At 48.2% G+C, this 14,820-nt stretch overlaps 1 protein-coding gene across 1 annotated transcript; it reads left to right on the top strand.

Annotated features, from left to right (window-relative positions):
- Positions 1 to 237: 237 nt before the first annotated feature.
- LOC122050414 (BURP domain-containing protein 6-like) lies at positions 238 to 13,908 on the top strand. Its single transcript, XM_042611318.1, has 2 exons — positions 238 to 301; positions 13,286 to 13,908. Exon 2 carries the CDS (start codon positions 13,393 to 13,395, stop codon positions 13,906 to 13,908), a length of 516 nt encoding a protein of 171 aa, XP_042467252.1. The 5' UTR covers positions 238 to 301; positions 13,286 to 13,392.
- Positions 13,909 to 14,820: the final 912 nt, after the last annotated feature.

The raw sequence follows: 14,820 nt of genomic DNA, 5'->3' as shown, positions 1-14,820 counted from the left end.
CCTGTTCTTCCTCTGGGTGAGAAAATTCATACCACTCATAGTATTATTAATCAACGGAACTTGTTTGGTTGAATCAGTCAGTAATCTAATTCAATAGATTTGCCTTGTATGACGTTTGTTTGTTTTCTTCAATTAATTGTGTGCGCGTGAATTTTGAATTGATCGAAATGGTTGCAGCTCCTCGCCAGACTCGTAGCCCATCCATCAGTTGCACTTGCTTCGTCGTCGGATCTCTACTGGAAAACTGCCTCCCCGAACACTCCCATCCCTAGCTGCATCCATGACCTCCTTCACCCCCCTGGTTCATTGATTTTTATCCATGCATGTATATTTTTATTACGATATGATCTCGTTAATTTGAAATCTCAATAAATATTGATCCTGTCCGGAAGCTGAGTCGGATGAAGGCAGGCCTTGTTGTGCAAAAAGTTCACGGAGAGTCGTCGAGATGCTGAATTCACGGTAGAAAGGCTCGCACAGGCGGTCCTACGGAAGGAAACGATCAAGATGATGACGCTATGGCTCTGCACACACACAGACGAGTACCCCGGTCGTTAGGGACCAGAAATCAGGGAAAAAGTCTCCGGGTCAGGCCCTCCGACGCTTAAGTCAGGTACTTTTTCCCCAGAAATCATAGAAAAAAGACGAAAAGTGAAAGACTCGTAAGAAAATGACGAGTGAGCGTACCTGTGTAAGGGACAAAGCATCCCTTTTTATACTGCAACTGAGGCTTCTGGAACCTGGCGAATGTCAGGGAATGTCGGATGTCAGACTTTTCTGGTGGTGGTCGACACGTGGCTTTCTCTTATAGGCTGGCGGAGGAACCAAAAGGAGTATGAGCCTCCCACCATTAGAATATTCCCTGACATGTGATGATTGTTCTCTGACAGGTGGTTACGATTCCTTGCAGGCCTATTTGTCATGTAGTGTCTGACCTCCTGACCCACCTTCGTCTGCGTCATCCGAAGTATGTACATCCTGACCTGCACGATGGATCTAGTTCTTGACCTGCATTCGCTTACCGCTATCCAAGGCATGTATGTCCCGACTTGTACGCTAGGTCTGACTCCCGACCCATATTTTCTGATTGCTATCCAAGGCATGTACGTCCCGACCTGCACGTTGGGTCTGATTCCTGACCATCTGCTTATTGCTATCCAGGGCATGTATGTTCCGACCTGCATGCTGGGTCTGATTCTCGACCCGCATCTGCTTATTGCTATCCAAGGCATGTACGTCCCGACTTGCACGCTAGGTCTGATTCTTGACCTGCATCTGCTTATTGCTATCCAGGGCATGTACGTCCCGACCTGCACCCTGGGTCTGATTCCTGATCCGCATCTGCTTATTGATATCCAGGGCATGTATGTTCCGACCTGCACGCTTGGTCTGATTCCTGACTTGCATATGCTTATTGCTATACAGGGCATGTACGTCCCGACCTGCACGCTGGGTCTGATTCCTGACCCGCATCTGCTTATTGCTATCCAGGGCATGTATGTCCCGACCTGCACGCTGGGTCTGATTCCAGACCCGCATCTGCTTATTGCTATCCAGGGCATGTATGTCCCGACCTGCACGCTGGGTCTGATTCCCGACCCGCATCTACTTATTGCTATCCAGGGTATGTATGTTCCGACCTGCACGCTGTGTCTGTAAACAGACCTACTGGTAGTTTCCATCTTTAGCTATACTTGGCCCACGAGCCCATTTACTACTTACTATCAGGGCTGGGTCTTATAATTCTCTCTTTTGACTTAGGCCACGTAGGCTGGACTTTTGACCTCCCTGCTGTTCATATCAGCCCGACTGCTGACCGACTACGTTGGCTTGACTTCTGACCTTCTTGACCTCCTCGTCAGTTGGACTGTTGACCGACCACGTTGGCTTGACTTCTGACCTTCTTGACCTCCTCGTCAGCTGGACTGTTGACCGGCCACGTTGGCTTGACTTCTGAACCACATCATCTTATTGACCCCCCAAAATACGCACCGTATCACAAGCCTCCCCTTCAAGTCTAGTCGAAGGAGGTTCTAGTCCGACTGTCTAGACCCCAGGGTTCTGAACGCCTGATTTGTCTCTTAACTCCTTTGTCGACCCATCATCCTTCTGATTTCTATAGGATATCCAGCCGTCATGTGAGATAGTCGAGCTCACTTTCTGTTTCTATTGACTCTTCGACTTCTGAGTTCGGTTAGTCTTTAACTGCCACACTGGTTTCCAAGCGACTCTTCAGGTTCTGAGGGAGTCCTTTCACCTTCCTCTTCTTTTTAAAAGGCTTAGTCACTTTACTCCTTTATCAGCACTTTCTCTTTCGTACCTGCTCCTTAACTTGCTTATGGAATCCCCCGAGGGGTCTACTCTACATCATCGATTGCCGAAAAAGCCTTAAATGACAAGACTTTGAGCCAGGATCTACAGATCTCCCTCCGTAGGGAACTAGAAGAACTATGGCAAGCGGCTAACTGTAGGACTCGAGCGGAAGTGGCTCTGAAGGGCAGACTTTCACGCTCAACTCCACCATATCCTCTACTTGAAGCTGAAGCATGAGGATGAGGTGTCTTCCCTGAAGGAAGAAAATCGAATACAGGGCGCCACCATTGACCAACTACGGGCCACCCTTGACCATGTCCAGAGAGAGCTGGTTCAGGCGAGAACTCGTCTAGAAGGAGCACATCGAATGTCTGAGTCCGGTAGTAATTGAGGCTGTTATTGTATGCTCTTTTTTTGACTGAGATAAAACACGCTTTCTGTTCTGTGGCTGCGTTCCTTTATTCCTGTGTACGTCTTTATCATTAAAACACCTGCAAACTCTTAACATTCCTAGCAAAAAATAACGAAACAGCTTGCGTACCTCCTTTTCTCCTTACCCTTCACCAACAAGTAGTAAGCAGTGATGCATAAGAATAAGTCGCATTGTATCTTGCCTCACATACATGTGGAAGATCCCGATCAAGACACTTGTTGAGTTGACCGGTAAAGTCGTTGGGCGTGAGAGCCTTGCTCACTAATAACTCGCACTGAGGCGAGAGTCTGGGACAACCGACCGAGCAGCTCGGTCGTTGGGCGTGAGAGTAGAGCTCACTTATAACTCACACTGGGGCGAGAGTCTGGAACAGCCGACCGAGCAGCTCGGTCGTTGGGCGTGAGAGCAGATTTCACTTATAACTCGCAGTGGGGTGAGAGTCTGGGACAACCGACCGAGCAGCTCGGTCGTTGGGCATGAGAGCAGAGCTCACTTATAACTTCGCGCGGGCGAGTGCAAACGACCGAGCGGCTCGGTGGTTGGGCGTGAGGCGAGCTCACCTTATAACTTCGCGCGGGCGAGTCGGACAACCGACCAAGTAGCTCGGTGCGTTGGGCGTGAGAGAATAGCTCACTTATAACTCGCCTTGGGCGAGTGCAGGACAACCGGCCAAAGCGGCTCGGTCGTTGGGCATGAGGCGAGCTCACTTATAACTTCGCCTGGGCGAGTCGGGGACCCGGGCGGCTCGTTCGTTGGGTGTGAGCGAGCTCACTTATAACTCGCCTGGGCGAGAGTCTTGAGCAGTCGGCCAAGCGGCTCGGTCGTTGGGCATGAGGCGAGCTCACTTATAACTCGCCTTTGGGCGAGTGCAGGACAATGGCCAGGCGGCTCGGTCATTGGGCGTGGTCAGAGCTCACTTATAACTTCGCCTGGGGGCGAGTCTAGGACACCGGTAAGCGGCTCGGTCGTTGGGCGTGAGCGAGCTCACTTATAACTCGCCTGGGGGCAGCTGACCGAGCAACTCGGTCGTTAGGCGAGAGTAGAGCTCACTTATAACTCGCCTTGGGGTGAGAGTCTTGGACAACCCGGCGGCTCGATCGTTGGGCGTGAGGCGAGCTCACTTATAACTTCGCCTTTGGGGGCGAGTGCAGACAGTAGGCCGAAGTAGCTCGGTCGTTGGGCATAAGAGAGCTCACTTATAACTCACACTAGGGCGAGAGTCTGAGGCCGACCGAGCGGCTCGGTCATTGGGTGTGAGAGAGAGCTAACTTAACTTCGCCTGGGCGAGAGTGCAGAGGCCAAAGCGGCTCGGTCATTGGGCGTGAGCATAGCTCACTTATAACACCTTTGGGCGAGTGCAGGACAACCGACCGGCAGCTCGATCGTTAGGCGTGAGCATAACTCACTTATAACTTGCCTTTGGGGGCGAGTGCAGGAGCAGTAGGCCAAGGCGGCTCGATCGTTGGGCGTGAGGCGAGCTTACTAACTCGCACTTGGGCGAGTGCGAAACCGGCGGCTCGGGCGTGAGAGCAGAGCTCACTTATAACTCGCACTGGGGCGAGAGTCTGGGACAACCGACCGAGCAGCTCGGCCGTTGGGCGTGAGAGCAGAGCTCACTTATTGTAACGCCCCGCCCCTCCTGCCAAGGCCACGGGGGTTACTTTACTATATTTACTTACTTATTACAGCGGAAGTCTTATTCGTAACATTTTATAACCTTTTCATGACTTTAAAATTCACCATGACTAATCATCTAATCACATAAACCACATAACATACTTAATTTTATTTTCGAGTCATGATACTCAACACAAAGTAAAATGTCATGAAGTTATAAAGTAAATTACATAAAACTAGGCATAATTCTTATTTAGTGGAAGCAGGTATTTTCTTTATCCTTAGCCAGATCACTGCCACACATGTCCTTCTAGCCCCTCCTGCTGCTCCCCTAGTTCATCCATCCCTTGCCCTTATCTGTAGTACAAGAAAGTAAGCTGTGAGCACTCATGGCTCAGTAAGTTCCTTTCCTACTCACAAAAACCGTATAGCATATTAAAACACAAGTCATATCACATGTAGATAATTTCTTCATATCATGTAGCATATCATGGCATAATCACAACATAATCATCATACATGTCATAAGCATCAGCATAAACATCATGGCATAAACATAAGGTATCATGGCATAGCATAACATGATCATCAAATGCACCTTGACATATCATAACGTTATCATAAATATCATGGCATAATCATAAGGTATATGCAAGGTGTATTCTTAAACATGCATCATGAAAACATATGCAACATGTCTTTTGAAAACTATTAACATACATACTTAAACATAATCTCAACATAAGAGGGGATCCCGACTTGTACCACGTACATAAATGCGCGCGTCCTAGTAGGTCCAAGGTAGCAAGTCTTGAACCCTACAAGACATATATATACTAGGCCCGTTTCTTAGTCTATCGACCTAGGGGCACTTAGGAGCCCATCCCTAACGAGGTCCGTTTCTTAGTCCATCGACCCCGGGGCGCTTATGGAGCCCACCCTTGGTACAAGCCTTAAAAGTAAAATAGCATGTCATATCTACATAGTCCATATCACTCATGTCATATTCATGTCATGAAGAGTGCTCTTGATCCCACTTATAGGGAAGCAACTCTTTAGGCATAGCTTAAAGCATGTATATTTGAGCACACAGTATATCATGAACTTGAGCACACAGCATATCATGATCACATGCATAATTAAGCACACAACCTATCATGAATTTGAGCACACAGCATATTATGAATTTGAGCACATAGCATATCATGAGTTTAGGCACATAGCATATCATGAATTTGAGCACATAGCATATCATGAGTTTAAGCACATAGCATATCATGAATTTGAGCACACAACATATCATGAAGTTAAGCACATAGCATATCATGAAATTGAGCACACAGCATATCATGAAATTAAGCTCATAGCATATCATGAATAGGACCTAACATAACAAATAAACATCACAGCATGTCATACTCTTATCATATCATAAAGCATTGCATGTGAAGTTCATGGAAAGAACATAATTAGGTGTCTAACCTTAGTAACAAGTGGTGGCCGAAACATGTAGAGATGGCTTAGGTTAGCAAGCAACAAAAGAGTATGTGAACCCTAAACATTTAACATTTCTTAGAACATAAGGAACATCTTAAGCATGTTTGGTATAGGTTCCAAGCTTTCTAGGTTCTTTTTTTCATATCATGGCCGAAACCCATTAAGCCTCATTTTTGGGTTATAAGCAACATACAAGTATGAAAAACCCTAACAATGGCCACATCATATTTCATAAGAACAACTTGAGCATGTTTGATTTTGGTTCCAAGTTCTCTAAGCCTTTAACCCTAACATGGCCGAAACCCTAGCAACATGTTTCTAGGTTACAAGTAACATGAAAAGGTTGAACTTCATACTAATATCTCAGTACATATCATGAGAAGCACCATAAGTACTCTTAGTCTAAGTTTCAAGCTTCTCAAGCCCTTTAACCTAATGTGGCCGAACCTTGTTAAGCATGGGGATTAGATTTCTAGTGGCATAAGAGCATGAAGACCATAAGAACTTTCTTAGTATTCATTACAAGGAATAACATGGACCACTTAGTTTAGAATTTAAGCATCCTAGGTCTTAAAAGCAAGTGTGGCCGAGAGTTATAGAGCAAGAATTCAAGTTTCTATGCAACAAGCAACATAAGAACATCAATTTATTTCATATCTTTTCATCAAGAAGGTCATGAGTATCTTAGACTTGATTTAAACTTTCCTAGGGCTCAAGCCTCAACATGGCCGAATCATCATATGCATAAAAAATATAGTTCAACTTAACATAAGATCATGACATAACATATTAGCTTCATATCTTGTCTTATGGGAATCATAGCATGCTTAGGTTTGGGTTTTAAGCCCTTCTAGGCCCTCAACTCTATCATGGCCGAATGTTCATGAAGATGAAAATCAAGTTCAAATCAACATACAAGTGGAAAGAAAACATTAATAACACCTTTTACCCTAAGGTACATATCATAAGGACAAGAGAGCATGCTTGATTTAGGTTCGGATCAAGGAGATGGGGGAGTCCTTGGTCTCGGTGGAGAAAGGAAAAGGAGGAAGGAGGAGGAAGAAGGAGAAAATGAGAGATTTCCTTTCTCATTTTCCATTTATTCACCATGAGGGGAATTTATGCCTTCATTAATTCCCTCTCTTAACTCTCCCATGTCTCTTCTCTTGATTCTCACGAAAATGAGAAGAGGGAAAGGTGAGGAAGGCAACTTGCCTTCTTCTTGTTCCTTCTCTTAACCAAAAGGAAGAAGAGGTAGGAAATTTGGTTTTCTCTTGCTCTTTGCTTTATTTTTCTTCTCTACTTTAACTACCATTTTTATTCCTTCCTATCCATATGTTACTCATTATCCTAGTGGTGATTATATCATTAGTCTTCCTCCATTATTTGTGGGAGGTTCATGGTTCAATCCTTGGCCTCCACCTCTTACCATTTATTTTTATTTTGTTTCTTAGTCCTCTTTTTTTTTATCTTATTCTTTCTATTTATTTCCATGCTCTAATGAAAATAATATTCATGTACATATAAAAATTCGTGGGTGTTACACTTATAACTCGCACTGGGGCGAGAGTCTGGGACAACCGACCGAGCAGCTCGGTCGTTGGGCATGAGAGCAGAGCTCACTTATAACTCGCACTGGGCGAGAGTCAAGGACAGCCTATCGAGCAGCTCGTTTATTGGGTATGAGAGCAGAGCTCACTTATAACTCGCACTGGGGCGAGAGTCTGGAACAGCCGACCGAGCAGCTCGGTCGTTGGGCGTGAGAGCAGAGCTCACTTATAACTCGCACTGGGCGAGTGCAGGACAACCGGCCGAGGCGGCTCGGTCATTGGCGTGAGCGAGCTCACTTATAACTTCATGAGGCGAGTCTGGAGGCAGTAGAAGCGGCTCGGTCATTGGGCGTGGTAGAGCTCACTGCTTCGCTTGGGCGAGTGCAGAAACGACGGCCGCTTTCGGTCGTTAGGTGTGAGCGAGCTCACTTATAACTGCCTTGGGGTGAGTGCAGGACAACCGACCGGCGGCTCGGTGGTTGGGCGTGAGAGCTGGGGCGCGAGTCTGGGACAGCCGACCGAGCGGCTCGGTCGTTGGGCGTGAGAAGCTCACTTATAACTCGCACTAGGGCGAGAGTCTCGAACCGGCCGTGGCGGCTCTGTCGTTGGGCGTGAGCGAGCTCACCTGCTTTGGGGGCGAGTCGAAACAGGCCGGCAACTCGGTCATGGGGCGTGAGCTTAGCTCACTGCTTTGGGGCGGTATGGAATAGCCGACCGGCGGCTCGGTGCGTTGGTGAGCGAGCTCACTTATAACTCCCTTGGGGCGAGTGCAGGACAACCGGCCAAAGCGGCTCGGTGGTTGGGCGTGAGCAAGCTCACTTATAACTTCGCCTTTGGGCGAGTGCAGGACAAGCCGGGCGGCTCGGTCGTTGGGCGATAGCGAGCTCACTTATAACACCTTTGGGCGAGTGCGGAACCGCCCGGCCGGCAGGCTCGGTGGTTGGGCGTGGTGAGCTCACTTATAACTTACCTTTGGCGAGAGTCTAGAACGGCCGGCCGAGCGGCTCGGTCGTTGGCGTGAGTGAGCTCACATATAACTTCTTGTTGGGGAAGAGTGGGACGGTAGGCCAAAGCGGCTCGGTAGTTGGGCATGAGGCGAGCTCACTTATAACTCGCGGGACGAGGCACGGAGCAGGCCGGCGGCTCGGTGTTCGGTGAGCATAGCTCACTTGCTTCGCGATTGGGGCGAGTGCGGAGCGGTCGGCCGGCGGCTCGATCGTTGGGCGTGAGGCGAGCTCACTTATAACTTCGCACTAGGCGAGAGTGCAGAACAATGACCAAGCGGCTCGGTCGTTGGGTGTGAGGCGAGCTCACTTATAACTAGCTTGGTGCAGAGTGCAGAACAGAGGCCAGGGCGGCTCGGTCGTTGGGCGTGAGTAGAGCTCACTTACTTCGCCTTTGGGCGAGTGCAGGACAACCGGCCGGCGGCTCGGTCATTGGGCGTGAGCGAGCTCACTTAACTTCATGGGGCGAGTGCAGACAACCGACCGAGCAACTCGGTCGTTGGGCGTGAGAGCAGAGCTCACTTATAACCCAGACTGGGGCAAGAGTCTGGGACAACCGACCGAGCAGCTCGGTCGTTGGGCGTGAGAGCAGAGCTCTCTTATAACTCGCACTGAGGCGAGAGTCTGGAACAGCCAACCGAGAAATCACATCCCGACTAAGATATATATATATATATTGCAAACATGAGGCGTAAACTTCTGACCCAGATGAATGTTGTCAACCAGGGGCTCGATCTCTTGATCATGATATGTGCTGCCGATCTGGGGGTCGAACTCCCGCTCAGTATATATGCCGCCGGACTGGGGGTCTAACCACCGACCGGGAATTACTCGACGAGCTTCGACTTCGTCTGTCATCAAGAAATATATTATTAGTGGTGTTGAGGATAACCATATTAAAAATCTCACTTAGCCCCGGCCCTGCTGCCTTTGAATTTCTTTCCCGCTACTTTTCCTTAACGGTTCCTGAGAAAATCGCGTATTAGGCATTTCCGTACTCCCGCCTCATATCATGATTTCCTTATCACGTCCATCATTAATACGACTCCTTGGAGGTCGACACCTGTCCTCTGCCTTTATTGCTTATGCAGGATGACGCCACCCACGCCACTTCTTTTTGTACACGCCTCCCCATAAGGGTATGTTCTTCGACGATCGGACGACTTTAAGTGCTTCACCCAAAAATATACTCTTCTTTTCGATATTCCCTTGGAGAACTCCCCTTATAAACACTAAAGGTCATCCGCAGTCATTGCCTTGCGCGTTTTGATTGCCTGCTTCTTGTTGCTTCGACTTCTCCGGCGTCTGCACCTTTCCTTTTCTAGGCTCCTTCGTCTAGCGCTCCTCTCCTCCTCGACTACTCTCTTCCTCAACCCTCTTTACCCTGATAATGGCTGATGGTAAGACCACTCTTTGGTATTCCTGCTTCATTTCAGATATAGATGACCATGACCTATCCGTGATTCGCTCAGACCTGCAACTTAGTAACGCCTATGAACTCCGAGTTCCTACGCCGCAGGAGCATCCTGCTAACCCTCCGGAAGATTTCGTTACCATTTTTAGAGACTAGATTTTAGGAGGCCTTCGTTTTCCCATCCATCCATTCATTTCTTCTCTGAGTGAATAATTTGGCATTTGCGTCTCTCAGTTTGCTCCTAACTTCTTTAGGACAGTTTGCGGCACCGTGATTCTTTGTCGTGTATACCAACTTCCCTTGACTGTTCATCTCTTTCACCACTTCTATTCCTTCAACAAGTTCTTTTCAGACATGCTTTCTTTGAACAAAGGGTGGAAATTCCATTTTTCCTTTGTCAGACTGCCTAAGCCGCTGGTCGGGCCCATACAATGGCGCCCCGACCTCCCTTCCGACCTCCCTATACACCAACACCAGCCTTCTTGTATCCCTGCTTCCGAAGCACTTCAAGGCGTGCTTGTTAATTTTTCTGTATTATTGTTGGAAGGTTTTCTATATTTGTTTGGGCTCAACCCTGTTCAGAAGGACATCGGAGCTCCGTTTGGTAAGACCTCGTTTGCCTCTCAGCTACTATTCGCTAACTGAGGTATCTTTCTTCCTTATCGCAGAGGCTGCCATTTTCCGAGCATACGCCTCTGATGTTAAGGGTCGGTCTGCCTCTTATTTGAAAAATCTAAGTGAGGAGCTTAAACAGGGTGTAGCAGCTTCCTCTCGATCTGGCCCCTCTGTTTCGCAATCTGCTCCTTCCACTCCATCACCTATTTCGCCGGCGACGACCCAGGAAGGAACTTCTTCGGCACTTCCCATGGATGTGGCTCCCGCGGAAGACTCGGTCGCTGTAGAACAAGCTGATCTGTCCACAGCAGGGCAGATTGAGGAAGCCCGTGGAGAACAGATCGGGGATGCCGCTGAAGAGCAGGTTGAGGAGAGGCAAGTGGCATTCTCCCGACCGGCTGAACGCCTGAAACTTCAACGCAAGAGGAAGAGAGTGACTCCAGCTATTCAAGCGTCACCTCCACCTATCCCTTCCAACCGTCGCTCTTCTGTTGCCCTTCTCTCTTTGGAAATCAAGGTTGCTTCTCCTGCCCGGGAGAGCACTATGGGGCCTGAGGTCCCTGTCGTGTCGCCCCACATATCAGTCCTGGCTCCCGGTCGAGATATAACTCCTGAGCAGGCTTCTTTGCAAGCACAAGCTTCTTCTCCCGATCAGCCACCTTTACCCTTAATGGACCAGCCCGGGAGCTCTGCCACTCCATCTGCCTCCCATCCCTTAGATGTTCCCGCGTCCACCTTTAGATCCCGGAGGAAAACTTGCAAGAAATATTCCTTTACTGATTTTTGACGCGTGCCTTCCTCTGTAGGCTCAGGGGCCGCCGCAGAAACTACTGAAGGGGCTCCTCCCCTTATTGCTTTGATCGAGTTAGAGGGAGACTTAGCGGCCTCCTGGCGCTCTGGCAATCGCAAGTTTTGGAAGAATGCTCCGATGGAGGGGGGGGGGGGGCTAGATCAAGCAGCTTGTCAGATGGTTGCTATAAGTTTTTCTACATCTATGCTCCTCTGCTGCAATCTTTTATAACCTTTCTTCTTATATCTGACACAGGCCTGCTCCGCCAACCTAAGTGTCGTTCAGTACGCCTGTAGCTTACAGAGGGAAAATGAAGTACTAAATGTTGGGGTTGCAAGGTTTAACCGTCGACTGTGCACAAGAGCTATGGTCTGATTGAGCCATGTGGGTACAATATTGACCTCGAACAAAGAAAGTAGGGGCTCCTATGTTCGGATCAAGAGGACCAGACACCAGGCAGGAAGTCCTAGTTGCGACTAGGCAATGAAGTCCTAGTAGGTCGGATGGACCGAGGGGCAAGAAGACCTGGTGGGTCGAGGATCGGACGTGGGAAGCCTGTGGTCCTTTGTTTGAGGGGGGGGATTGTTGGGGTTGCAAGGTTGCAAACATAGTCCCATATTGAAAATACATGGGAAAGATCATGGGTTTATAAGAGAAAAGATGATGACGCTATGGCTCTACACACACGCAGACGAGTCCCCCGGTCGTTAGAGACCAGAAACCAGGGAAAAAGTCCTCGGGTCAGGCCCTCCGACGCTTAAGTCAGGTACTCTTTCCCCAGAAATCACAGAGAAAGGACGAAAAGTAAAAGACTGGTAAGAAAATGACGAGTGAGCGTACCTGCGTAAGGGACAAAGCATCCCTTTTTATACTGCAACTGAGGCTTCTGGAACCTGGCGAATGTCAGGGAATGTCAGATGTCAGGCTTTGTCTGGCGGTGGTCGACACGTGACTTTCTCTTATAGGCTGGCGGAGGAACCAAGAGGAGTATGAGCCTCCCACCGTTAGAATATTCCCTGACATGTGATGATTGTTCTCTGACAGGTGGTTACGATTCCTTGCAGGTGTATTTGTCATGTAGTATCTGACCTCCTGACCCACCTTCGTCTGCGTCATCCGAAGTATGTACATCCCAACCTGCACGATGGATCTAGTTCTTGACCTGCATTCGCTTACCGCTATCCAAGGCATGTATGTCCCGACCTGCACGCTAGGTCTGACTCCCGACCCATATTTTCTTATTGCTATCCAAGGCATGTGCGTCCCGACCTGCACGTTGGGTCTGATTCTGACCCACATCTGCTTATTACTATCCAAGGCCTGTATGTTCCGACCTGCACGCTGGGTCTGATTTCCGACCCGCATCTGCTTATTGCTATCCAAGGCATGTATGTCCCGACCTACACGCTGGGTCTGATTCTTGACCTGCATCTGCTTATTGCTATCCAAGGCATGTAAGTCCCGACCTGCACGCTGGGTCTGATTCCTGACCCGCATCTGCTTATTGCTATCCAGGGCATGTATGTCCCGACCTGCACGCTGGGTCTGATTCCCGACCCGCATCTGCTTATTGCTATCCAGGGCATGTATGTCCTGACCTGCATGCTGGGTGTGATTTCCGACCCGCATCTGCTTATTGCTATACAGGGCATGTATGTTCCGACCTGCACGCTGGGTCTGTAAGCAGACCTGCTGGTAGTTTCCATCTTTAGCTATACTTGGCCCACGAGTCCATTTACTACTTACTATTAGGGCTGGGTCTTATAATTCTCTCTTTTGACTTAGGCCACGTAGGCTGGACTTTTGACCTCTCTCTGTTGTTCATATTAGCCCGACTGATGACCGGCCACGTTGGCTTGACTTCTGACTTTCTTGACCTCCTCGTGAGCTGGACTGTTGACCGACCATGTTGGCTTGACTTCTGACCTTCTTGACCTTCTCGTCAGTTGGACTATTGACCGGCCACGTTGGCTTGACTTCTGAACCACATCATCTTATTGACCCCCCAAAATACGCACCGTATCAAATATATATACATTAATTGAATTGCAGAGACGAGCCCGGGCTTATGGACGTCGCCGGAGTCCGAAGAGGAAGTAGTGGTTCCCGGAGTCACCTCCATTTACCACAACGCCGCCAACGCAGCGCAACTCCGCGAAATGTCCTCTCGGTCTCTGTTCTTCCTTGAGAAGGACCTGTTTCCAGGAGTCACCTTTGACTTGCAATTCAAGCGATCCATTCCCAAACACGCTGACCTCCTCCCTCGCCGCGTGGCCGACGTCCTCCCCTTCTCCTCCAACAAGCTCCCCGACATTCTCGTGCTTCTCTCCATCGACCCTAACTCGAAGGAAGCCCGGGAGATGAGTGCGACCCTGGAACGGTGCGAGGGCACTGCGAATGCAAGGGAGACGAAGCACTGCGCCACCTCCATCGAGTCCATGGTCGACTTCGCCCTCTCGGCTCTGGCCACCGACTGTGTCAACGCCGTGTCGACAGTCGCGAACGCCACAGTAGCGGCGGAAATGCAGCGGTACGCCGTGGAGAGCTTCGAAAGGATGCGCGGGGAGGGGCTGGGCGTGTTCTGCCATGCAGAGCCGTACGCGTACGTTGTGTTTCACTGCCACGCGGTGGGGAAGGGGATGATGAGGGAGTACGCGGGAAAATTTTTAAAATAGATATAAATAGTAAAGTTATTACAAAAATAGGTAAAATTAAAACTTTTTACAAATATAGATGAGAGGTGGTCATATCCGGGATTTAAATCCCGGTTCTTTTTTTTTTAATTTATTTTATTAAATTCCGGGATTTAAATCCCGGATATGATGAATATCCGGGATTTAAATCCCGGATATGATGAATTACCGGGATTTAAATCCCGGTAATTTTTTTTAATGTCATTTGCTTAAATTTTTTTACAAAATAAAACTTAAACATGAAAAAAGCAATATGTTCAAAAAATTTAAAAAAAATTACCGGGATTTAAATTTTTTTACAAAATAAAACTTAAGCATGAAAAAAGTAATATGTTCAAAAAATTAAAAAAAATTTATCGGGATTTAAATCCCGGTAATTCATCATATCAGGGATTTAAATCCCGGAATTTAAAAAGAAACGAGATTTAAATTCCGGATATGAGCACCTCTCACCTATATTTATAAAAAGTTTTAATTTTACCTATTTTTGTAATAATTTTACTGTTTATACTTATTTTAAAAATTTCCCCGGAGTACACGATGAACTTGAAGGGGAGCGACGGGAGCCGAGTGGCGGCGATCGCAGTTTGTCACCTGGACACGACGTCGTGGAATTCACAGAACGTGATGCTCCAGGTGCTGCAAGTGAAGCCTGGTAGTGCAGAGCCGGTGTGACTAATAATCCCACGCCAACAAATGCTGTGACTAATAATCCAAAGGGCTGCCATGTCGCTGCCTATTATTGCTGCTTGTGCCTGTCTATGTAAAAAAACGTGCCTATGTGGTCTATGCTCTTGTTGTCTTCAATAACGACTGCAGTACAACATAGTACTCGACTGCAGTGGTGTGGCGGGTTGCATAGTCTTCAAATAAATATATTTTACTAAAGCGCAT

Source organism: Zingiber officinale, chromosome 3A (assembly GCF_018446385.1).
Source record: "Zingiber officinale cultivar Zhangliang chromosome 3A, Zo_v1.1, whole genome shotgun sequence".
NCBI classification, from domain to species: domain Eukaryota; kingdom Viridiplantae; phylum Streptophyta; class Magnoliopsida; order Zingiberales; family Zingiberaceae; genus Zingiber; species Zingiber officinale.
This window is presented reverse-complemented; position numbering and strand designations above follow the sequence as displayed.

Coding starts and splice junctions, on each gene's coding strand:
- LOC122050414 (XM_042611318.1), top strand. CDS start 13,393: ATGTCCTCTCGGTCTCTGTTCTTCCTTGAGAAGGACCTGTTTCCAGGA.